This window comes from Ursus americanus, chromosome 25 (assembly GCF_024610735.1).
Source record: "Ursus americanus isolate L20-20 chromosome 25, mUrsAme1.1.p, whole genome shotgun sequence".
Taxonomy (NCBI): domain Eukaryota; kingdom Metazoa; phylum Chordata; class Mammalia; order Carnivora; family Ursidae; genus Ursus; species Ursus americanus.
The window spans coordinates 6,643,444-6,670,529 of record NC_142151.1 but is presented as its reverse complement, the minus strand read 5'-3'; the positions used below and the strand labels follow the sequence as shown (position 1 = coordinate 6,670,529).

Below are 27,086 nucleotides of genomic sequence, written 5' to 3'. Positions count from 1 at the left end.
CTGAAAGATTAGTTGGAAATAGGTAGATGGAAGGTATTTGGTGGGAGAGGAGAGAAATAATATCCTAGGTAGAGGTTATAAATATAAAGGTCTGGAGGTGAGAGAGCCAGCCCATGGGACATTAGAAAAACAGTGAATCATGGAACACTACATCAGAAGCTAATGATGTACTGTATGGTGTCTAACATAACATAGTAATAATTTTTAAAAAAGAGTTCAGAATGGCTAAGAAAGAGAGTTGCAAGCCATCCTGAGTTCTGTCTTTATGCCAAAAGTAATGAGCAGCTTTAAAAGAGTTTAGCAGAGGAGTAAGATGATCATCATATTTGTACTTCGAGGAACATCAGTTCACTGCATTAGTGTGAAGAGTTTATCCTGCAAGGGAGAAATATTGGAATAAGTTAGAAGAGTGTTACAGTTAGGGAAGAAATTGTGAAAGCTTAGTCTAGAATAGTGGTAGTGGAGATAAACAGAAGATGACTTTCCTTTCATGTAGTTGTTAATTCAGCAAATACTGTGTGTGGATCCTGTACTAGGTATTGGGGATATATCAATATAACAAATCTGGTCCTTATTCCCATGTAATGGTAGTGAAGAAGACAGTTAATAAGTATATAAATTATCATTTAAAAAATGTTATTAAGGAAATCAGTAGGGTGCTGCCATGGAGAGCCATGAAGAGGGAGAGGTGGGTTGGGAGAACCTAATTTATACAGGATTAGAGAACTCTTCTCTAAGGTGGTAATATTTAAGCTGAGACTCGAAAGATAAAAGATCACTTGGCTCAGATTTCTGGCTTGGACAACTGAGGTAATGGTGGAATGGTGGCTCCATTCACTTGAGCTGCCTTCACCTGAGAAGCAAGTTACAGCATAAAAATGATGGCTTCAGTTTTAGACCTATTAAATGTGAAGTGCCTACAAGAGACACCCATGTGGAGATGTCTCATAAGCACTTAGCTATGTGCACCTGGCACTCAGGAAAGATGATTGCATTAGAGACATGGGTATGGGACTCGTTCATACATAGATGAATTCTGAAGTCATGGAATGAATGAAATTGCCCAGGATGACTATGTAGAAGGAAAAGAGTACCTCCCTGCACAGAATCCCGATGAAACCCTGTATTATAATTGTCTGTTGACTTGCCTGTGTCTCCTACTTGTATGGGTAGCCACCTGGAAATGTTTAGTGTACTCTCTATTATAGCTCTGGTACCTAGCCCAGTGCCTGAAAATAACAGTGCTTTGGTATGGGTTGGATAGATGGGATAGGTAGATGGCAAAAAAAAAAAAAAGATGGATGAATATACAAATAAATGAACACACTAACACTTAAGGGATGAACAGAGGAAGAACCTGCAAAGGGAAGAGAGAAATTGGCCCAGGAAGTAGAAAGAAGACAGAAGATTATGGTTTCATGAAAGTTGAGAAAAAAGAGGTGCCAAGGAGGGAATAGTTCATAGTGTCAAATGCTGTCGAGAAAATAAAATGAGGAAAAAACTCAAAACTATCCATTAGGTTTATCAAGTAATCTTGTCTGTGGCAAGATCAGTTTTAATGGGTTGGTGGGGCTGAAACTAGATTTCAGTGACTTTAAGCATGTGTGGGGGTGTGGAAATAGAATGAATATAGATAACTCAAGAAGCTTGGTTGCATAGCGAAGAAGGATGAGATTCTTGCAAAATGAAAACACAAAGTCAGAGGTTTGTTTACGATGCTATTGATGAAGAAGGGATAGAATCCAGAACTCAAGTAGAGAATTAATCTTGACTGGGAGGAGGGACATTTCATCTGTTATGGCGGAAAGGAAGAAGAAAAGGATGGATATAGATTCTGAAAATGTTACTGCTTTAGGAGCAGGAAGTTGAGGACATTTTCTTCTAAGTGCTTCTACTTTATCTGGGAAATAAAGACGGGCCACGTGTTTAGAGGAGGTGGGGAGTTGATAACACAGGTGGATGTTTGAGGAGAGAACTGAGCGGAAACAGGTAGATTGACAGGCATCACTGAAGAGAAGGGTTAGCGTAGCACCAATGTATCGCCATACTTTACGGTTTTGTAGTTTTTCTGCGGCAGCGTTCTACAGCTGACTGCAGGCATAGAGAAGAGGAATAATATTATAGTTTTATTAGGTGGGCAAGAGAAAGAACATCAGTCAAGGGGGTTGAGGATTTTGGCAAGACTGTTTGAATGCTGGACCATTCCCTAAACTACTTAGGGAAGAAAGCAAAGCTGGGCAGGACCTAATGGCTGATAAAATATAAGAAAGTAGATGGGTCTATGCAGTGGAGATCCTGATGATTTAAAGAACCAATTGCCTGAGAGTAATTGAATGTGAATCTTGGTTGGAGGTTATAGTCAGAGACTGAATGTTTCAATTTCAGAGGCTAAGCTGTTCCTGGGGATGACGCAGAATGGGGAATAGAGAGGGAGCAGAGGACTTAATAAAGATAAGTTCAGAGAAGCAAGAAGTAGGGCACTAGATTGGGCTATCCACATGGACATCCAGGTAACCCAGGCTGATGACGGTAGGTGAAATGAGAGGAAGTCTGTGAACCCAGGGCCAAAGCTTTATGTGGGAAGGTGGAGGTGGAGAAATAATGGCCTGGACATAAAATAGTTATCTCTCTGCAGGCCTTTACTTAATGCCCTCATTCCCCTCAGCCGTCACAGTTCCCGTCCTAGTATCCTCTCTCCTGAGGAAATGGCATTGAGTTAGGTTAAGGAAAAACTCTGTTTAGTGCTTCTCACGTTGGTAGTTTCTGCCTATTCGTAAGGCTTGCTCTAGGCCAAGTTTTAAATTGATGCTGCCAGTTATTGTAGTTAGCTGATCTGGTTAGTGGAGTTCATGAACATCTGGTACTATGTATGGGCAAGCAGATCCCTATGATCTCTCACAGGTTCCTTCCTACAAAGTTTTAGCCTGAACCCAAAGTGAATTTTGAACTGAGCTTAAGTCACATGGGCTGGTGATAATTCCTAGAGCAGTTATCAGAATGTGCTTTCAAGTTTTCAGAGGCATTAGAGCAGGTGAACTCCATGTTCAAGATTCAGCTAGTCACCTTAAACTCTTCCCTCCTGATCTGGCAATTGATTGAAGTATAAGTGAAAGAAAACAAGGAGAAAAGGTTTACTGTTGATTGACTGGTTTCAAGATACCAATTTCTAGGATATGTCCACTTGTTTTATTTTTAGGTAAATTACTACTCTGAGTTATGTCATCATCGATTACAGTTTCTATTTTCATTGGTAAGAAAAGGGAAGAATTCAGATTGTTCTTTTTTAATAGGTATCTGTCTACAAAGATCAGTAATGGAAAAAACATTGAATTCTTTATGTTCATTCCACTTTTGCCATTAAATTGTATAATCTTTGACAAAGGACTGCTAAACCAGTCTTCTCACCTATAAAGCATTGTGTCTGTCTGATGTGTTGACATGTCTGAGGTCCTTGGGACAGGCTTCCATACCTCCCCAGATAGATACATGTGCATACTTCCTTGGATAGATCTGTGTGTTGAGGGTATCCCCATTTTGCCTCTCTCTGTGTTTCTGTTTTTCTTGTTTATCAGTGTTTACTCAGTCCCTTATCATTTAGATAGCTACTGTTTTCATATTCTTAAAAGCATATCCTTAAAAGAGTCCATATTCTTAAAAGCATTTTAAGAAGAAAGCAGAATACTAGAAAAAGTCAAAATAAGAAAATTGCGTAGGTTTATCCTGATGTAAAATCCTACACATGAGTTGGGTTTTCAGGGTCATTGCATCACTAAACGTGTGAGTACATATGTAACCTCATTCTCTAAATGTATATCCTGTAAAACCTTTTTTAGCAATGTATTTTTTAATAATGAGAAGCCTTTTTTCTAATTATTATAATATAATATAAAGAAAGTAAAAGTCATCAGAAATCCCACTCTCCTGAAATAGCCACAGTTAGCATTTTGTTGGTCATCCCTTTGCATATGTGTGTGTGTGTGTGTGTGTGTGTGTGTGTGTGTTATTTTACAGAAATGAGATCATAGTACCCTTAATTTTTTTTTCAATTATGGACACTTCCTGTCCCTTCCTCCACATTAGCACCCCCTCCTCATCCCTGCCTCTGGGTAACTCATATTTTAACTTAGCTTATATCTGTCCATATTTTTGTACACTCAAATAATCCTATATAACTGTATATACACATATGTAAATAGAAGGTCTCTATCCTCGTCTGATGTACAAAAATGGATTCATAATTATGTACTTGTCTAGTAGTATAGTAAATGAAAATGCCGTATCATGATTTAAGAATGTCTGTGTGTCATCTTGTAGACCACATTAGAGCATGCAAGGCCTGAAGAGCCCAGCTGGGATGAAGATTTTGCAGATGTGTACCATGACCTAATCCATTCTCCGGCCTCTGAAACTCTCCTAAATTTGGAACATAATTACTTTGTTAGTATCTCAGAACTGATTGGCGAAAGAGATGTGGAGCTGAAAAAATTACGAGAGAGGTATTTCAGATTTCTTACACTATCATAGTTAAGTGTCACATTGTCAGATATGATGGCTGCAGAACGGTTGGTTTTCATTTGATTATAAAATTGAAGAATAAAATAGAAAAAGTTCTCTAATATTGGAAATTAATTTTCTTGTGTGTTTTGATCTATAATTCAACTAGGAAGTCATCATAGGCTTATAAAACTTCTCAGGTGATTTACCTGAATAAATTATGGTGGCTTTATATATTATTTCTAATCTTCATATCTAAGTTCTAGGCACTGTGCAAAGTGCTTGAGATGATGTTTTGTTTTTTTTTTTTTTAAGATTTTATTTATTTAGTTGACAGAGAGAGAGACAGCCAGCGAGAGAGAGAACACAAGCAAGGGGAGTGGGAGAGGAAGAAGCAGGCTCACAGCGGAGGAGCCTGATGTGGGGCTCGATCCCATAACGCCGGGATCACACCCTGAGCCAAAGGCAGACGCTTAACGACTGCGCCACCCAGGCACCCCTTGAGATGATGTTCTTAGCCTGTTCAGGCTGCTATAACAAAATACCATAGACTACGTGGCTTAAACAAGAGAAATTTATTTCTCCCAGTTCTGGAGGCTAGGTAGTTTAAATCAAGGTGCCAGCAGATTTGGTATCTGGAAGACCTGTCTCCTGGCTTATAGGCAGTGCCTTCTCAATGTACGCTACCCTGTGCTTCCTTCGGTGTGTGGTCCTGATGCGTCTCTTCTGGAGAGAGAACTCTAGATACTAATTCCATTATGAGGGCTCCAACCTCATGACTTCGTCTAAACCCAATGACCTCTGAAGGCCCCACCTCCAAATATCATCACATTGGGGGTTAGGGTTTCACCATACAAATTTGGGGGGACACAAACATGCAGTCCATAACAGATGCCCTATCTCATTGATTCTTACCACAATCCTACTATTATTACCTCCTTTTACAGATGAGGAAAATGAGGCTTAAATAAGTTAAATAACTTGTCTAAGGACAAGCTGGAACTTGAAGTCATAGCTCCACTCCAAAGCTCTTAACCACTGTACTATTCTCTCTCCCTATTCGGGACCTATTTAATACCTGCCGTTACTAAGTTCATGGTCTCTTGCAGTTCATTTTTGTAAGTTTATTTACATGAGGGAAAAGATAGTACTAGTATTATTCCAAGACATTTTAATTAGATTTTAATTCATTGCATACAGTATTACAAACAATGCTTCTGTGATTCACTTTTTTCCTCCAGAGTAAGTAAAAAATTGCTAGCATTATTTATTTTAAAACATGACTTTCCAGATTGCTTCCTACCAATTCTATAAAATGTAATAATAATCAGGATATGCATCTTTAAATAATCCATTTTAATCTAGCAGAATCTAATAACATTTATTACCTTAAAAACATTCACTTCTTTAGGTATACATGGCATTAAAATAATGTTTTGAGTGGCTGGTGTGAAATTTCTTTGACTGTGTAAGTCTATTAGGACCAAATCACATGTATTGTTTGTGACTGACTCGATAGTCTCTCCCAAAGTAGTAAATTTAAAATGATGTACTGATTTGCTCCTGGTTCTCATTTGCTTTGTATTAGAAAATGTTGGGACTAGCAAGATAAGAATAATCTGTTATTTTGAGGGTTGTCATAGTTAGGAAAGTTTAAAATGCAAAAAATCATAAACAAATGAATTTAGTAATTTTTTTCCTGAGAAATACTCTTCTGTGTACCAGATCAGCACTTTACTGTATTGCACAGATTCGTACATTTTTGTAACAATTCTACTCCTCTCAACCTTTTGTTTTCCTATGTAGTAAAATATTAGAACAGTCCCTGTCAGAAAGAACTGATATTTTGACATTTGTCACTGCATATGGGTTTAGCTTTGCTGATCAGCTGTATTGAGGCAGTTTATTCCTTTCTAGATGGGATACCTGCAGTATGGGTAGTTGCCACCAGGTAAAGAGTTGAAGCTGTGTCCCTGAGGGAGACAAAAATTTGATTTTTTTTTAGTCCTTTATTATGTAGCCAGTAAAACTATGAATATATATTTAGAATAAGAACGAAATATAGGTTAGATCTATAGAAATATATGGAAGTATAACTAGCTAAGACTTATTACTTTCTGTTGAACTTTCATTTATTTGATTTTTCCTACCAAGGCTTCAAATGATCCAACCTTCAGCTCATTCTGAATCTATTCTTGGATCTGGGACTGTCCTCATTCTGCCTATTTAGGTATATTAATAAATTCCCAGCTCGGCTAGCTGTAGTCCATATCAGTAGCCATGACTAGTACTTTCATTTAGCTGGTGAGGTACTCTGAATGTGGCCCCCTGTGCTACCTACTCACTGCACCTCACAGAACCTTCCATATCTGGCCATAGTGTTCTAAATCAGAAGAAGATTCCTATTCCACATGATTCTTCACCTTTTGGGAAGCTGCATTAACTTACTAATTATCTGCATTTACTGGTACATCATACTTTTTGTTCTGTTGTGGAAGAGTTTTTTAGTAGGAGTTTGTTTGGGTTTATGTTATTTTTTGAAATGTCCTTTGGCCGAATCTCTTGATGCGGTTTTGCTTTTTTTTTCTTTGTAAACATAAACAGTATTTAAGTACATTTATTTTGATAACAGTTTGTAGTTTATTTTCCACATACCCAAACTGTTAGCTTGAAAGGGGAAAATCAGCTAGGTTCCTCTTGAGGTAGGTAATTGTTGTAAAGGTGAGCAGTATAACTTAAGGCAGGTTGGAATTCACTGATAGCTGTGGATGTTCACCCAATTAATTTACCTAATACATGAGCAGAAGTGACACATTTTCCTATTTCTCTTTTCATTTTAATTCTTTTTTTTATTATAATAATATTTTTTATTATATTATGTTAGTCACCATACAGTACATCCCTGGTTTCTGATGTAAAGTTCCATGATTCATTAGTTGCGTATAACACCCAGTGCACCATGCAATATGTGCCCTCCTTACTACCCATCACCAGCCTATCCCATTCCCCCACCCCCCTCCCCTCTGAGGCCCTCAGTTTGTTTCTCAGAGTCCATAGTCTCTCACGCTTCATTCCCCCTTCTGATTACCCCCCCTTTCTTTATCCCTTTCTTCTCCTACCAATCTTCCTAGTTCTTATGTTCTATAGATGAGAGAAACCATATGAAATTACTTTACATCTTTAAAATACAGTTTCTTAGCACAGTATAATCATTTTTTTCTGTTATAGCAGACTGTTATAATCGGTTTTTCTAAGTGTCTTCAAGATAATGTTCAGGTTGTTAGAATTGTCACACCTGACATACTGAGCCAATATCTAGTTAGATAGAACTAGAAATATAATAAAATGTCCTTTGATCTTAATCCGAGAAAATATATATTGTATCATTAACTGTATCATCAGCTCTTGCATTTCTGACACATTTAGGATGAAATAAATGTCCGTGCAATTTCTTTTGTTGAATTATTTATTAGTCTTTTTTCCCTCACTGATAATTTGCTGCTGTTAGCAAACCAGATTTAAAATACGAATATTTAAAGATATTCATTTGTTGATATTTAAAGATATTGAATCTTTAAAACTTAAAAATGGCAATGATACTTTTTATCCACTAGAGGGAACATGCGTAATGTAAAATATTAATCTATTTATATCAAAGTTTGTATTTATAATTGTGTTGCAATTATTTCTGCTTTAATTAAACATTTTACTCGTAAACACCTGGACCCCATAGTTCTAAAAAGTTAATGGGGTCACCTGCATTAAAATTAAGTGAGGACTAAATGGTACTGAATATTTAATACTAGGAGGTAAATATAGAAATGTATAAATGTATAACATATAAATGAGTTTTATTTATCACGTAGATATAAATGTCTTAATCAGTTGTTATAAGTAAGTATAAATTCTTTTTTAAGAGCAGTTAATTAGAGTGATAGTAAAATCCTTTTCATTTATGTCTTTATTTCATTCTTTTCTCATTTGTTTGAAATATATTTTAGAACAAACTCTTTTAATACATTTATATTAGAAGATAATTTTTTAATTTGAAAAATTTTAAGAACATATTTATTAAAATATACAGAAAAGACAACAAGCTGTAGGTGTACAATTCAATAAGTTTTTATAAAATAAGCACTCCCATGTAATCATCACTCAACTCAAGAAATGGAATATCTCCAGCACTGCAGAAGGCTCCCTCGGGCCTTCTTGTCATAGCCCATCTCTCCCATAAAGAACTGGTATTTGAATTTCTAACACCAATGATTGGTTTTTTCCTGTGGGAAAATCATGTTTAATTTCTGCGCAAATGAAGAAGGTAAGACTAAAACATATCTTTAGGATGTATCTTACGTTCCTCTGCAAAGAGAACTTTGTGACTCAATACCAGTTTGATTCTTAGAACCTAATTGACAGCTTCGGGCGATACTGTAAGCTACCTGTCAAAGCTTGAAGTCATTGTAACTCCTGTGCATTTAAGTAGAAAATGTATTAAAGCTGGAGTTGCAGAGTATCTTCTTTGAAGAAATCTGCAGATAAGAAAGGAGTCTAGTTTCAAACGTTAGTCATGGAAATTGAAAAATCGCCTAGATTTTGACTGCTTTCACTTATACGTTAAATTTAGATCAAGATTTAGCTGTACAAGTGATGCGTTATAGGACATTATCATTATTCTCACATCCCCATTTCCAGGGCTTCAAAGTGTTTTCCAGGTATATTACAGTTGCCATTCCTGGACATCTTCCTATTTAAAAAAAAAAAATTATTTTCACTTCATAGAGATTGTTCAATGAATCTGGAGTGGCTATACCCCTTAAAGATATCATGAATATATCTGATCTGCTCGTTTATGTTTTAGACAAGGTATTGAAATGGAAAAAGTGATGCAGGAATTGGGAAAATCACTGACAGATCAAGATGTAAATTCACTGGCTGCTCAGCATTTTGAATCCCAGCAAGTAAGTAAAGTACAATGATTTTTAGATATGCAATTATATTTTCTTTCACTTATGTTTGTAAAATAAATAAATAAATAACCAGTTGGTGTACTCTCTCTTTTGAGGACTTAGAAAATAAATGGTCAAATGAATTAAAACAGTCAACTGCCATCCAAAAGCAAGAATATCAGGAATGGGTGATAAAACTTCATCAAGACCTAAAAAACCCTAACAACAGCTCCCTCAGGTATTAATCATCTATTTTTCTTATTAGATGAAAGTTCATTGTTAGTAAGAGTTTATATGTATTGTAAAATTGAACCTTTTAGTTGTAGCTATTTTTAAGTTACCAATGATAGTTCGAGATAATTTTATACTTCTAACACCTTGATGTTATCTGAATTTGTGTGGATTATTTGGGAGGGGGTTAATTGGTTGGCTTAAAATAGTGATTTACCCCCCTAGAACTTAGCTATAAATCTCTTAGGTGTGTATATCTAAATATCACAAGTACAATCTCTTGTTTGTTTTAAATTGGTTTCTGTTCAGTGCAATAAGCATTGGTTAAGCATCTTAAATGCCAAGCACTCTCTAAGCAGAAAACAAAGAATATGCATGTGGAGCTTATATTCTAGAGAAACTGACCTATACATAAAACAATACTATGTAGAATGATATGTGCAGTCACAGAAGCATGTACAAGGTAGAAGAGGAGGGTATACACAGCTAACGAATCATTGAACACTACATCAAAAACTAATGATGTGCTATATGTTGGCTAATTGAACTTAATAAAAAAAAAGAAAAGGAGTATAAAGGACTTCTGTAATTCATAACTTGTACAGTACCTGATGGCCTGAATGCATTGTATTTCATATATTGTCCTAGAGCTTGACAGTGCTTATGTTATTTCCTGGCTGTATACTCATTTGTTTGAGAATTTCTTTCTTTCAAATCTTAAAGCATCTTCAACTGGAAATGTACTTAGTACAGTATAATAATCCTGTTTCCAGCAGTTGCCTGGTATCTGCTCCAAACATTTAGAAATAGCATTTTATTTGTGTAATGTCAGTCTCGCCTGCTAGTCTTGCCTTGAAGACAAAAGTTATGTCTGTTTTTTCTCCTGTTACACCCAGATCCTTGCCAAGTGTCTACCTCTTCGCATTGGCACATAAGACATGCTCAATAAATATTTACAGGATGGGTGGACAAATAGGCAGATGGATGAATTATCATTTAGCTATTTCCCTGATATCTATATCACCTCTTATCCAAATATTACAATCTTTCGTTTGCCTTATTTTCCCCAAGACAACACCTTAGAAATATTTAAACAATTTTTTATGATTAGAAATTGGGTAACATCTGGGGGCGCCTGGGTGGCACAGCGGTTAAGCGTCTGCCTTCGGCTCAGGGCGTGATCCCGGCGTCATGGGTTCGAGCCCCACATCAGGCTCCTCCGCTATGAGCCTGCTTCTTCCTCTCCCCTGCTTGTGTTCCCTCTCTCACTGGCTGTCTCTATCTCTGTCAAATAAATAAATAAAAATCTTTAAAAAAAAAAAAAAAAAAGAAAGAAAGAAATTGGGTAACATCTTTGACACTAACATATTTGACTCATTTCAAATAAAAATAATAAGAAAAAATTTAAAAAAATAATGAACACAATACAAAGGGAGAGGTGGGTGGAAAGATAGGTTGGAAACATCTGTATTCTATAATGTATAATGATGTTTCTCAAACTGCTGGTTGCAGTCTGCTAGGACCATTCTAGATTCTTTACTTTCCAGTCAGACATTTAAAAATAACAATAAAATGGACTGGAATGAAATGGAATGGAACAGAGTATGGCAGAGTAGAATAAGGAAAAAATATGACAGCACATCATGCATGAAGCTTTCTATAAATAAATGTGTATATTAAGCCAGAATGTAAAGTATATACTGTATGTTGTGGTCAGAAATGTGGCGAGTCTGGTGATGGGCATTAAGGAGGGCACATGATCTGATGAGCACTGGGTGTTAAACGCAACTAATGAATCATTGAACGCTGCATCAAAAACTAATGATGTTATGGTGATATGTTGGCTAATTGAACTTAAAAAAAAAAAGAAATGTGGAGAGTCACTGATTTCGGGAAGCTGAGAAAGCCCCTTATTGTAAACATTATCTCTCACTTTGTTGCTGTAGTTTCAGAAATTCAATCTGTAGAATCAATTCCATTGCGTACATACTGGCCTCTAGCTGATGCTGCTTTTACAAACTAAGTATTCCTAGGAAAGAATGTTTTTACTGTGACTTTGTCAGTTTTGCTTTTCTTTTAATAGCAGTTTCCTTGGGTAGCAGAAACTTGTTTTCAACTCAACTCCACATTGAACTACTATAAGAAGTTGATAAAAGTGGCATTTTATCTTTAGCCATTATTTTTGCTTTTTTTTTTAATGTCAGGCCTATTGAAGGGTAAATTACGCAAATTAAAATTTACCTGTTTTAGGTTTACATTTTGATGAGTTTTGACAAATTTAACTGTCATGAAATCATCATTGCAATCAAGATACAGCATTTCACTTGTATACCTTTATATCTCATTCCTTTCTCTTTCCGAGCTCCTGCTCTGATTTCTGTCCCTGCAGTTTTGATTTTTTTCAGAGTGTCTTATAAATAGAATCAAACTGTTAGGTAACAGTTTGTGTCTTGCTTCATAATGCTTTTATGACTTATGTTGTTTTATTTATGAATGGTTCTTTTCTTTTTATTGCTCAGTAGTATTCTAGAAATTTTATAGTTAAGATTTATATGTATAAATCGTGATGTATTATTTCATATATATTATATGTAAGTAAATCTATCTACTATAAAATAATGAAAAATATATATATATATGTATAATGGTGTATAGTTTTGTTTTTCTTATAATATCTTCATTTGGCTTTGGCATCAGAGTAATGGTGGTATCATAAAATGAGTTGGTGGTCTGCTGATGAGCCTGCCAAAGGAATTGATATCTGTGATCATCAATCTGATATCATATTTTTATTGCTAGTACTTTAATTTCTTTTCTGTCTTTGCTGAGATTCCTCATGTGTCCTTGTGTGTTGTTTTGCAATAGATCTTTTAGCATATTGATCATCATTACATGAAAGTCTTTTCTTTTAGGCCCAGTATCAGTGTCATCTCTCTATCTGTATCTGTTGATTGCTGTTTCTCGATAATGCGTTGTTTCCCTTGCTTGCTTTTTAGGGTCTCTCTCTTTTTTTAAAAGATAAATGCAGGATGTTGTGTGTATTAGAAGAGACTGAGGTAAATAATATTTATGTCCAGAAATGAAGAGGCCATTAATGCAAAGGTCATGCCACCCTAGTCAGTAGTTGAGCTGAGTTTGGTTTTTGTTCCTTCGGTGATACCACAGGCTTCATTTTCTACTGTAGTAAGCTGAGGCCACTTTGTATTTAGAATGGGGCTTTAGGTTCTAGAGGGTTTTTCCCTGTCATTCTGTTCCATCCTCAGCTTTCAGTGGTCTTTGCAGGCCTGTGCCACAGCATGAGGTCTCTCTCTAAGCTGTTGCTCTACCCCTGAGGAATAGACTGTTGTTGTTTGTGACTTGATGCTAGACTCATAGTTTGGGGGTGGAAAACAGGTCTTTGGTGCCTTTGTCCAGCTTCAGTCTTGGGCAAGCCATGTATATCTAGGGCTTGGGTTTGGAGCATTTCTACCTGTGCCACTGAAGGGGCTTACTTGTCTCCTGGACTGCCTCCAGTGTTTTCTGGGGAACACCTGGTGGAGACCAATGGAAAAGAGTCTGCAAGTACATGCAAACCTCCCTTCTGGCTGAGGCTCATAGCTATTCTAAATTTACATGCTAGCCCACACTTGGCCTTTAAGAATTCATTAGAATTTTAGCAATTTCTTCTTACTTCCTTACATTACAGCAACTCATTTCTACTATGCTCTGCCAAGAATGACAACTGTGTCTCCTGTCTGCCCTTGGAGGGGTGTGTTGCACTTTAGAATTGAGTTCACATGGTTGCCATGCTACCTCAAATTTCAGAGAAGTTGGGATTTTATAGATATCTGGCTTTTTCTTGTTGTTAAAGTGGGAGCAGCAATCTCTTGTGGCTTTTCACATCCTACAGTGAGGATGTTTGTTTAATATAAATGTATTTTTAGGTTTAAATTTGCCATATATTCTAATGAAGTTAGTGAGACTAACAAGGCTCTTTGTAATAACCCCAAGAATGTAGTCCAAAATGACTATTATAGACTTATATAATCTTCAGCATACCATGAAATTTGAATTTACAGTTGTACAGTTGTACAGTGCCTCCATGGAAACCTTTTCAGCAAGTAAACAAGAACAGAGTAGAGCACAGAGAGAAGTCCTTGAATGGGAGGAGAATGTTGGCAGGGAAAAAAGCAGGAAAAGGTGTAAAAAAAAATGTGAATACATCAAAAAGAACTTCATCTTTTTTATTATTCCTTGTATTTGGCTTCTTAATTTTTATTTCTATCTCTTCACATATTTCTCAGTTTTGCCTAGGGCCAGCCTTGATATAGGATATATTATATTTTTTTAAATATGCCATTTTAAAGCAGTAAGTTAATCACTTCGTTTAGTCATTCTCTTAGGTCACATGAGTTGATATTCTAATGACTGGAAAGAATAATATGCAATACTTAGTAAGGAAATCAAAGAACAAATAGGAGTTTAGGAACTTCTGGTGTTTATGATTCTTCCTTGTTACCATGGATTAAGGAGTCGTTTAGTAATAAATTAAGTGATACTTTCAGCTTTCATTTTGTCTCATTTCATTATAAAGCTTTCTTCCCTTAAGAAAAATTCTTGACAAATAGACAAAAAAAGCATATGAATAATTTTATTAATTTCAGTGAGGAAATTAAAGTTCAACCAAGTCAGTTCAGAGAATCTGTAGAAGCAAATGGAAGGATTTATGAGGAGCAGAGAAAGTTGGAAGAAAGTTTTACCATTCACTTAGGTAAGTGGATTCATTTTTTGCAGGCATAATTTGTTATAACTTAGGAAGCTTTTTTTATGCTGTAAGAGAAAAATCCCTAGCATATGAGTACAATGTACCCATGCTGTTTTTAATTAGTAATTATGTCCTGCTCCCAGCAACATGCCGAAGAATAAAACTGGACCACTTTCTTACACCATACACAAAAATAAATTCAGAATGGATGAAAGACCTAAATGTGAGACAGGAAACCACCAAAATCCTAGAGTAGAACACAGGCAGAAACCTCTTTGACCTTAGCTATAGCAGCGTCTTATTAGACATGCTGCCAGAGACAAGGGAAACAAAAGCAAAAATGAACTATTGGGACTTCATCAAGATAAAAAGCTTCTGCACAAGAAAGGAAATAGTCAACAAAACTAAAGGGCAGCCTACGGAATGGGAGAAGGTATTTGCAAACGACCTATCTGCTAAAGGGTTAGTATCCAAAATCTTTAAAGAACTTATCAAACTCAACACCCAAAAAACAAATAATCCAGTCAAGAAATGGGCAGAAGACATGAATAGGTACTTTTCCAAAGAAGACATCCAGATGGCTAACAGACACATGGAAAGATGCTCAACCTCACTCATCATCAGGGAAATACAACTCAAAACCACAATGAGATACCACCTCACACCTGTCAGAATGGCTAAAATTAACAACACAAGAAACAACAGGTGTTGGCGAGAATACCAAGAAAGGTGAACCCTCTTGCGCTGTTGGTGGGAATGCAAACTGATGCAGCCACTCTGGAGAACAGTTTGGAGGTTCCTCAAAAAGTTAAAAATAGAACTACCGTACAATCTAGCAATTGCACTACTAGGTATTTACCCAAAGGATGCAAAAATACAGATTTGAAGAGGTACGTGCACCCCAATGTTTATAGCAGCATTATCAACAATAGCCAAACTATGGAGAGAGCCCAAACGTCCATCAGCTGATGAGTGGATAATGAACATGTGGTATGTACATATATATACACAGATATATATATGTACATACAGCTGATGAGTGTGTGTATACACACACACGGTGGAATATTACTCAGCCATCAAAAATTGTAATCTTGCCATTTGCAACAATGTGAATGGAGCTAGAGGGTATTACACCAAGTGAAATAAGTCAGTCAGAGAAAAACAAATACCATACAATCTCAGTCATATGTGGAATTTAAGAAAGAAAACAGATGAACATATGGGAAGGGGGAAAAGTGAAAAAGGAGAGAGGGAAACAAGCCATAAGAGACTCTTAACAATAGAGAACAAACTGAGGGTTGATAGAGTGAGGGGAGTGGGAGATGGGCTAGATGGGTGATGGTGATTAAGGAGGGTAATTGTTGTGATGAGCCCTGGGTGTTGTATGTAAGTGAATTCTACACTGAATTGTATGTCACTGAATTCTACCCCAGAAACCAATATTGCATCGTATGTAAACTAACTAAAATTTAAATTAAAAAAAATTATGTCCTGCTTCTGTAGTTTGTTGGCTACACATTTTCTGTTTTAGCTAATATATTATTTTTTAAAAATAAAAAGGTTAAATCTGAAGTTATTAGGATGGGAAACTGCAAGGCCTACTTCTAATTATTTGTAGCTCAGATTTATCTGAATTATTGCCATAGAGATTTGCATCCTGTTATACTGGATTTTTGCAGCTGTCTGAGTTTCTTTCTGGGACTGTTGCCCACCCCCCAGGAGCCCAGTTGAAGACCATGCATAATTTGAGATTGCTGAGAGCAGATATGCTGGACTTCTGTAAGCACAAAAGAAATCATCGAAGTGGCGTGAAACTCCATCGACTCCAGACTGCCCTATCGCTTTATTCTACATCTCTGTGTGGCCTGGTTTTACTAGTAGATAATCGAATCAATTCATATAGTGGTATTAAAAGAGGTAAGTTAACATTACCATATTTATTTCATTAAATTTCCCCTTTTAATGCAATTCTTACAAAGAAAGGAATTATAGGAAAACAAAAAACTTAGTTAGCCCTAGTATTCTAGTAGCCAAGCAACACACATACCCAGCCATGGCTATTTTAGATTTCTTTCATATTTCAGCATGGGTAAAGTGCTTTAGGATATTTACTTTTTCTTAAAATTCTATTATATCACAAGTAATGCTCTTACAGGATTGTTGTTTCAAGGCATAACAAGAAGAATAATAAAGATATAAATGTATTCAATTCAAAAGCAGATCCTGGCTCAGTGAATTTTAGTTCATCCATTTGTCCTTTCTTCCTAGGTTTTTTAGATAACATATTTCTTAAATGTGCTAGGTTAAATTCTATGTTCCCTTTGTACAACTCACTTTGTATGATTATTTTTAAACATTTAAATATATATATTGAAATGTATAACTTTTTAAGGAAGCTCGAATAGAGTTTATTTCCCATCATAAGTATAAGAACTTTCTTGTATTTTTTAGCATTTGGGGGACTGGATTATGATTAAAGTAACTGTTACTTAAAGAAGGTTTGGAATTATCTGAAAATTTCCTTGTCTATTAATTGTTTACTCTTTTGAGTGATTGAGAGATTAGGCTTCTGACTCAAATGAAATCAGCTGTCCCCTAACTTATGACATTTAATAATTAATTGAAAGGGCAAGTATAAGAGATCATACTTGTGAATTTTGTATTTTATTTCTGCTAGCTCTCATTGTTTATAAGTAAATACTAAACATTTAATAGTTCACCTGTAGAAGTTTATAAATGTTTTGGGTCCTTAGATTTTGCCACAGTTTGCCAAGAATGTACTGACTTCCATTTTCCCCGAATTGAAGAGCAGCTGGAAGTTGTCCAGCAGGTGGTACTTTATGCTAGAACCCAACGAAGGAGTAAGTTGAAAGAATCACATGGTCAGTAAAACTCAAATTTTTCAAAATTTCACTTTCAGTGTATTCTGTCCCTAAGCACTCTAATAGCATATGGACCATTATTAAAATACAGAAAGTTGTATTGGTGGAAAAGTGGAAGAAAGATATTAAGAACAGAATTCAAGATCTTTAGAAGCTTGAATTCTGTTCTTAATTTCCTTTTTTGCATTATTTTGTTCAATAACCTTAGCAAAAACTGTTTTTAAATTTAAATTCTGTAGGGTGCCTGGGTGGCTCAGTCGGTTAGGTGTCTGCCTTTGGCACAGGTCATGATCCCAGGGTCCTGGGATCAAGTTCCACGTCGAGGTCCCTGCTAAGTGGGGAGTCTGCTTCTCTCTCTGCCTTTGCCTCTCCCTCTCTCTCTGTCTCTCATGAATAAATAAAATCTTTTAAAAAAATAAATTTAAATTCTGTAGTTGAAAATTGAAGTACTCAGTGGAAAGTTGGTGGTCTTTTGATCCAAGTTCTATATCTCTAAAGCGAACGTAATTACTACCTCAAAGGGCGTTGAAGTGATAGAGTAAATGTTAGCACAAAATATACACTTTTTATATGTTCTGTCTTTGATCCCTCTTAGGTAGCAGGAAATCAATTACAAGACTTGTTTTTGATTGTTCATTTGAAAAATTACTATGTCCAGAACTATGTCCTGGTTTTTTTCGTATTTATCCACAATATAAACATCCTTTCTAACTAATTGAGAAATTTGCTGAAAAATTCTTTTTAAAGCTGTGGAAAATGTTCATGGCATCTCTCTGTAGAAGATTTCTATTTATTCATAGACTTAAGGGAAGATATGGGTAAAGGAAAGAACTTTGGCCCAAATTACAGAGTAATTCTATTTTTTAATTGAAAAATATAAGTTTAAAAAGTAGTTTCTTTATAAGTTAAAATGGCACCATAAGTTTGTTTAGTTAACAGCTAAATATAAGGGTAATATCCATTCAAAGATATGTGTAAGCTGTGAGTTTCTTATTTTTCAGGCATTTCATATTGTATCGCAGCCATAAAATAACAGTACATGTTCTTATTTGGCTTTAATGCATACTCAGCATTTTAATTTTTTTAGTAAAAACTTGATGTCTTGCCCCAGAAATAAAATATGGAAAGTTTTTAAAGTGTGTCTGGCCAAACTTTTAAATCTGCTTCTGGTACTTGGATGTCTTTTTTGTTGGTTTGTTTTACAACTGCAGTGTTTAAAGGAAACCATTATGGTACTTTTGGTTCATATGTTTTGTGTTTTGTAGTAAGCAAAGAGATATTGTTTTATCTTTGCTTGCTGTCTTTGTTCTCCCAGTATAAATTGTAGAATTTCTCCCTTTCTCCTGATGCTAGAAGGTAGCTCTCTAGACTTACTTGATTAGCATTCACTATGGTTTCCATATTTATTCAATAGACTTTCAAAAACTTGTTTTATTTTTTAATCATTTCCTAAATAGGTAAAAGAATCTCAAGATTCACAATTCAGACTGTACAAAAGGGCATACAGTGAAGGTCTTCCTAATTGTCCACCAGCCATTCAGTTCCCACCCCAGAGGCAGCCAAGGCTGCCTTGTACCTTCCAGACTTAAGTTTATGTATGTATCTGTGCGTGTGTGTGTGTGCATGTATTTATTTTTCCTTTTTACACAAGTGGCATCTTCCTCTGCACACTTTTCCATACTTTGCTTTTTTTACTGAATATTTATCTTGGCCATCATATCATATCAGTGCATAAAAAGCATCTTTATTACCTTTCCACTGCCACATAGTAGTCCGTTGCAAGGCATCCTGTTATTATTCAGTTCCATGTGAGGCATTTAATCTGTCCCAACATTTTTGCTAGTATAAGTAATAATGCATGAGTCACCTAATGCATACCTCATTGTGCATGTGTGAGCATATCTCTAAGAATAGACACCTAAAGAGAAATTACTAGGTTCAAGGGTACATACACTGGTAATTTTGATAGTGTTAGCAGTTGCTCTCCATAGCAGCACCACTAGTTTATATTCCCACTCTGCGGAACTGTGGCTTTGCTGTGGCACTGTGTCATATATGACAGAGCCAGGCTGTGTTAGGAAATCATACAGAAATATATCCTAACAAAGGACCTTTCAGAAAATTCCAGTGTGTCCTCTTATTCTTCTGCCATCTTCTTCCTCCATCTCATTCAAACTAGCAGTGATGTAATCAGAAACATCTTAATAGTATTCTTAGTAGTGACTAAAAGCATGAAGATTGAGATCATGACAGGTGTGGGAGAAGGAGGAGGATTCTAAGTATATTTATGAGAGATCGAAAGTGTGCAGCAAATGACAGGAAGTTTTCAAACCACATACGGTTAAGGCAATGTGTGTAAATCATGGTATTATTTTGTTCTTGTTCAAGCAACTATTTTGTGGTTTAAGTGAGTCAGTGAAACAAGCAGGTCTATAAAAGACAACTTTCTGAAAGGAACCCACATGTTGTCATAGAAGAGTTCTGTGAAAATACTTTCTCTGTCTTTTCCTCTTCTGTGCACACCCACGTGTTTGTTCTACACGTTTACATCCTGATACTCAAGTACCTATTTATTCTAAGGCATTCCATTGTTTTCCTTACTGTGTTTATTATATTAGAATCTTAATATTTCTACAGTCCACGATAACAAGCCAAAACCAATTTTGTTTTCTGTGTACATGTTATATACATTTTTAAAAAAAGTGAGAATAGTCATTTTCTTTTTTTATATAATTTTTATTTTGTTATATTAGTCACCATACAGTACATCCCCAGTTTTTGATGCAATGTTCCATGATTCATTATTTGCATGTAACACCCAGTGCACCATGCAATATGTGCCCTCCTTAATACCCGTCACTGGCCTATCCCAATTCCCCACCCCCCTCCCCTCTGAAGCCCTCAGTTTGTTTCCCAGAGTCCACAGTCATTTTCTCAGTATTACAAGGTATTACCATTAAAACATGGAGAGGGGATGGACCATGAACTGTTCTCTCTTATTCACTTAGTAGGGATTCTGTTTATTCATACCCCATGCGAACAAAAGAGTCCTTATTATTTCTTTTGTTTTCTGTGCCTTGATCGGACATTTATTCAAAGCCTATCAGTCGCATGGCTCTGTGTGAGAGACAGACTATTACATTAAATATAGATTCTGGCAACACAGAGCCTCCTCTCTCTACCTCTCTCTCCCTCTATTGATAAAATATATGCATTTACAAGGTACAATGATATAATCAATTATTCATAGTAGTCACTAAGTAAAAATATTAAGTTACTTTCATTCAGAACATTTTTGAAAACATAATTGCCCTTGATATTTTCAGTTTACTCATTTGAAGTTCTGTTTTCAAGTGATATTCTGATGCTGACATCCATTCCAAATAGTTTTGTATTTAATTCAAATACATATACACCCTCTTAAAGATAGCTGCTTTGAATGCTAATATTTATTCTGCATTTTTGAGTTTTGGTAAAAGATACATCTGAATCTTATTAGAAATCTCTTAAAAATACATGTATGTATGTAAAATAATTTGTGTGCAAGTATAATAATGTATGGTCAATTGTGATTAATCTTATTTTACCAGTATTTATCCTTCTAAATAATACCATGCCTTCCAGAAAGAAAGAACAGCTATTGAATATCTAAAACAAAAAGTACCCATTTGAAACAAAGTTTCACGTATCTGTTTGAAGTAAATTGTGTATGGTGTCAGATAAGAAGCAACAGATTTTAGAATGGGCTGAATATCAAGTGATTCCTGGTACTACTAACCATTTGCTTGTAGTCCTGAGCAAGTTATATCAGCAACAGTGACTCAGAATCTAAAAATAAAGATGGCCACACTACAACTATCTAACGAAGTTGTTTTATGTATAGTTCATTTAGTGCCCTGAACCTCCCAGATGAAAAGTAGGGTACTGGCAAGTCCAATGTGGTTAAGCCCATAGGGTTTGGAATCGGGATATGTGAGTTCAAGACCGGGTTCAGCCACTTACTGTGCATCCTTGGTTAAGTTACTTCACTTACGTAACCCTCTGCTCCCTCATATATACAATGAAGATAGTAACAGTACCTACCTCATGAGGTTGTGTTTTAGGGGGTTTGTGAGAATTAACTGAGATTATGCATGTAAAACATGTATCAGAATGCCTGGTACCTAGCCATCCTTAGTAAATTTTTTGCTGTTATTGTGATTGTTTGGGGAGCAGTAGAGTTAATGTGTTCTCATATGTTGTTATGTACATACATAACATGTTGTATTATCTCATGAATAGATTCTGGAAACCGAAATGGAGGAAGTGACGATAAGGCTAAAAACGCTGACAGAAACTATTTAAATATTTTACCTGGTAAGTAGTATTTTATTTGAAATTACGATTTTCTTATAATCACATCCATGGTGACCATAGATTTGTAATAGAAGTTCTTATGATGTACATTATAAGAAGTTTGTCAATATATCACTTTGAAACATTGTATCTACAGAATACACTTTCACAGATGTTCTGCAATTTAAATTTTTATTCTTATACTAGTACTGACTTTCTAGATCCATACATGAAAAATTGTTCAGACAGTTGCATAAATTTGATCGTATTTGCAATTTTAAATTTCTTCTGTTATACATTCTTTCTTAATTTCTTAAATGAAGCAAGAAATTCTTTTTATTCTGAAATACAAACAGTACTAGAGATGGAAACAGTTGAACTTGTAGAAAGAATATGGGTCATAATAATCTAGAGTCTTTCTTATTTTCACCTCTCCATAAATGTTCCTGTTTCCCATTTCTTTAATTTCCTTTGTTATTTTCAGATAGATTATTTATCAACTGGAAGTTCAGGCTCTTGATCCTCTTCCAGATTGAATTCACCCTGGTGATCCTGAGTAGTGTTCGGATGACACGGTATAGCAAGGAAGGTGTACACAAGCATAAATTCTTTTAAGCTAACTAATAAAGTTTGCCTTTTCCTAAATAGCTAGGTTGTTTCCTCACTGTTTCTACCCCAGATTTTCTACATGTAGGTCACATTCCATTTAACGTAAGCAAATAGCATATCTCTTTCTGGTATTCATCTTGTCGGTCCCAGTCAGTTAGCTTGTGGTCATCGGCTTCCGAACTCCCTCCCACCTTCAGAGATCCTACCTTCGTGGGTAATGTTAGAGGCAGGATTGCATCACCACATGCTGTTTCCTCCACTTTGTGGAACAGGAAACTGGCCTCCTCTCTATCTAAAAATACCTTCATTGAGACAGGATTTATTGTATTTCTCTGCACAGATCCATAATTTAAATCATCCATATTTTGTGGCTTTCTTAAAATGTGCCAATCTCATTACTTATTCCGGAGGTACTGATGTGTGGGTTTTTTTCAACTTACCTCTCTCTTGCTATATTTATTTCCTTCCTTGCTCCTTTTTGGGAAAAGCCTATAGGTTAGTATCTCATTATTACCAACAAATCAGGAGGATATGTCATAGTCTACGTCAGGAAAGGAGTATCGAACTATTGGGTTAGATACGCTGACAGCATCTGAATTTCCACTTGTTAAAGGATGCCAACAGCCAGAAAGTTTACCAGAGATGAAGAAAGATCCAAATCACAAATGCTTTTAAGTTTTCAAGTTGCAAAAGAAAACAGTTTTATTTATATATATATATATATATATATATATATATATATATATTTTTTTTTTTTTTAAAGATTTTATTTATTTGATAGAGAGAGACAGCCAGCGAGAGAGGGAACACAAGCAGGGGGAGTGGGAGAGGAAGAAGCAGGCTCCCAGCGGAAGAGCCTGACGTGGGGCTCAATCCCAGAACGCTGGGATCACGCCCTGGGCCGAAGGCAGACGCTTAACGACTGCGCCACCCAGGCGCCCAATTTATATATTTTTTACCAGTAGGTTTGCTCTATCATTATCTAAGTGTTTATGGTTTATATCATCTAATTCTCACAACTTTGTAAGGAAAGCAATTAGGCATTATTTTTTCCATTTCTTACACGAAGTACAGAGCATCTATAAATCAAAATGATTTGCCCAGGATCACTCAGCCAAGAAGTGCTTAAAGACCAGATTTTCTCAATACCCAATCTAGACATTTTTCTGCTATATCATATTATTTTGATGACCACTGCCAGCTCTATGACCCCCATTTCACTACTGGGTAAAATGAGGCCAAGAGACAAGTCATGTAAGGTCAAACAAAGCAGTGCCAATTTGGGGATTAGGAGCACCTGACTCGTTCACTAAGTCATCTGCCTCACCCCTGGACCATAGCCCATATTTAATGCTGCCACTCCCTTCATCTAAATGATCAGTTGGAGTTGAGGAAGTAATGCACTTCATTGAGCCCAGAATGATATTGTCTGATACAGTCTGCCAGGTTTCTGATAGGCAGTCTGCATCTTTTATTGCCTTCCAGGGAAATTGTAACTATACTCTTCCACCAGACAATTTTCCTTTTTGTTTGTTTGTTTGTTTTTGTCTAGTTTATTTTGATGTCTCTGTAACTATAATTTCTTTTTCTGCTTATCTAGTCTTTTATCTTAAGTTAAAAAAAAAAAAAAAGCCTTTGCATGGGGCCTGTCAATGGTATCCATGGGTACAGCTTACAAACACTGGTAACTACAAATGAGTAAACATTGTGCTAATATACATCAAGTACTTTTAAGCATACTATGTGTTTATAAGTCAATATAAGTAAAATCCTAAGATAATGACTTTGAAGCAAGGGGAGGCAGAATTTGTGAGGGCAGGGGTTAGTGATGGAAGTGTAGTTCTTAGAAGAGCAAAGCTTTCCTAGAATTTTCATATCAGCCTTTCCAGGGAGGCATGTGTGTTTGTAAAAACATATTCTTCATAAGCTTGTATATTTTACATATTTATATTGAAAGAAATTGTAGAATATAAAGGCCAATGGCTAGTGTGGCTACATAGAATATGGAGTGATTCTAGGAAGCCTGGATTTTAAGACTTGTCTATAAACATTTGTTCATCCAGTCATTCAACAAATATTTATTAAGTACTTTCTATGTACCAGGCACTGATCTGTGTGCTGGAGATAGAATATTAAACAAGATAGACAAAATCCCCAATGTTTATAGCAGCAATGTCCACAATAGCCAAACTATGGAAAGAACCCAGATGTCCATTGACAGATGAATGGATAAAAAAAGAGGTGATATGGGTGTCACACACACACATACACACACAATGGAATATTACTCAGCCATCAAAAAGAATGAAATCTTGCCATTTGCAATGACATGGATGGAACTAGAGGGTATTATGCTAAGTGAAATAAGTCAGAGAAAGACAAATGCCATATGACTTCACTCGTATGTGGAATTTAAGAAACAAAACAGATGAACATAGGGAAAGGGAGGGAAAAATAAGATAAGAGGAGAACAGGGAGGCAAACCATAAGAGTGTCTTAACTGTAGGGAACAAACTGAGGATTGCTGGAAGGGAGGTGGATGGGGATTGAGGTAACTGGGTGATGGGCATTGAAGGAGGGCACTTGAAGTAATGAACACTGGGTGTTGTATGCATCTGATGAATCACTGAATTCTACCTCTGGAACTGATAATACAGTATATATTAATTAAATTGAATTTAAATTAAAAAAATTTTTTTAAATAAAATTATCTCGAACAAAGAATTTCAGTGCTGAGAAGAAAATAAAACAGAACAATGTGGAGAAGAATAAGTGAGGGCTGTCCTATATCAGATGGGATACTCAAGGAAGAGCTCTCTGAGGAGGTGACTTTTGATCTGAGACATCACTGGTGAAAAGAAGTCAGCCATATAAGAATCTTGGGGAAAAACTTGGACAAGGCAGCCCTGATTTGGGAAACAAGCTCTACATGTTTGAAGAACTTTACAAAAGTCTGGGTGGCTGGGACAGAGGAGAGCTTGAGACAAGAGGACAGACTGATAGACAGTATTCAGGTCAGGTCATACAGGCCGTGGGAACCACAGTAAAGAGTTTGGATTATTTTCTGAATGAAGTGTGAGCCTGGTGGACAATGTTAAATAGCAGAGTGATATAATCTGATTTATATTAAAATTGTTTGGGTTGCAAATGTGGTAATGGTTTGTAGGTAGCCAAGACTGGGAGCAGAGAGATTAATTAAGAGGCTTTGACAAAAACCTAGGTGAGAGATGATGGTAGCTAAAACTAGGGTAAGAAGCATGAGCTGGATAATAGCAATGAAGATGGAGTATCTCAGATTTGAGATATTTGTTGGAGATATTACTGAAAGTAGTTGATGGTGAATTGTCTTGCATTAGGGAAGAGATACTAAGATAAAGTATTTAAGGGCAACTTCTGTGTTTCTGTTGTGTGCCATTAACTAACTGAAGGGAGATTAGATCCGTTAATTGAGATGGAGAATGCTGATTTAGGGTGTGGGGAAGAGAGGGACCTGTTTTTACATGCTCACTTTGAGTTAAGTAGGACACTTTTAACATTTACATCAAAATAGGGATAAGTACTCATTTGATGTACTTACTACTTGGTGGTCACTTCATACCAATTTCTGAACCTAATGCAAAATTGGCAATTGTCTCTTTTTTTCATCACCTTTCCAAGAATTAAGGAGCAGTGGCTGTATTTGCTTCCTGAGCCCAATATAGGTTCCTGATACACCTCTCCTTGTTCAGCTCATTGACTGCCCTAATTATAGTTACTTATAAAGCCTACTGATGAATGTGATTTATTCATTTGAAAATCATGATTGTATTTGGTGTTCACAGGAGAATTTTACATTACACGGCATTCTAATCTCTCAGAAATACATGTTGCTTTCCACCTTTGTGTGGATGACAATGTGAAATCGGGAAACATCACTGCTCGAGATCCTGCCATTATGGGACTCCGAAATATACTCAAAGTTTGCTGTACCCATGACATCACAACAATAAGCATACCTCTCTTGCTGGTGCATGATATGTCAGAGGTAAGCAGATACAAGAATACCATATTTTATAAATATGTTAACCATCAATATTGTGTAATAATAATAATCTTTACATTTTAAAAGCACTTTCTAAAAAACTAATGGACCTTTGTATCTCCTGTCTGGTTAATAGCACTGAGTGACATATGATACAAAACAGTGAATGAATAATCCTTAACCATTTATGTTCAGAGAATTGTAGCCTTATCCTATAGTAGGTAAATTAGAAAATCAAAATTAGCTTTAGCTTTGGATAATACATATGCCTCTACTCCTCCCCCTTCCCTTCCTCTTCCTTCATTTTTGTCTTGAGTAGCATTAGGTTTACCTCCACATTTATATTTGGCCTACACTAACATTAAAATGAGTTTGCATTCTCTGAGTATGCATTAATAGGCAACAGAAGGAGATCCTAGATAACAGGAAGAAGCTAGCCTCATTTTAACATTCTCTCAAGGATGCTTAAGGATGCTTTTCGGATAATACAAGTATTGGTTTCTACAGTTAAAATATGGCATAATCATCCATTCATTTTATTATGTACTGTGCTTTGTTTTATATTTTGGAAAAAAATCTTCCCATGACTGGTTTCTCTCCTGTTTTCCTTCTCATCCACATAAAAACTGGTTAGAGGGGATAAGCTGAAGAAATAATGCAAAGACCAAAAACTCAACTTCAAATAGTCTGGAGAAACAAAGTAGCCTCAAAACAATGGGTGCAGAAAAGTGCTTCTGGGAGAGCTAGCGGTCAGCCTGGTGATGAAGGACCCATATCAACAACTTGGGGCCTGCTGGTTTGGAGGTGGCTTTTTTTTTTTT

At 36.0% G+C, this 27,086-nt stretch overlaps 1 protein-coding gene across 4 annotated transcripts in view; it reads left to right on the top strand.

Moving 5' to 3' along the window:
* FERRY3 (FERRY endosomal RAB5 effector complex subunit 3) overlaps positions 1-27,086 on the top strand; it is a 52,899-nt gene that overhangs the window by 9,033 nt on the left and 16,780 nt on the right. For 3 of the 4 annotated variants that reach the window (XM_045781174.2, XM_045781175.2, XM_045781176.2), the window contains 8 exons: positions 4,315-4,496; positions 9,353-9,452; positions 9,557-9,678; positions 14,315-14,421; positions 16,138-16,335; positions 17,172-17,300; positions 21,582-21,656; positions 26,066-26,268. In XM_045781174.2, coding sequence (XP_045637130.1) covers positions 4,315-4,496; positions 9,353-9,452; positions 9,557-9,678; positions 14,315-14,421; positions 16,138-16,335; positions 17,172-17,300; positions 21,582-21,656; positions 26,066-26,268 — 1,116 coding nt within the window. The remainder of the gene's footprint in view (positions 1-4,314; positions 4,497-9,352; positions 9,453-9,556; positions 9,679-14,314; positions 14,422-16,137; positions 16,336-17,171; positions 17,301-21,581; positions 21,657-26,065; positions 26,269-27,086) is intronic. The other variant, XM_087855556.1, reaches the window with a different exon arrangement.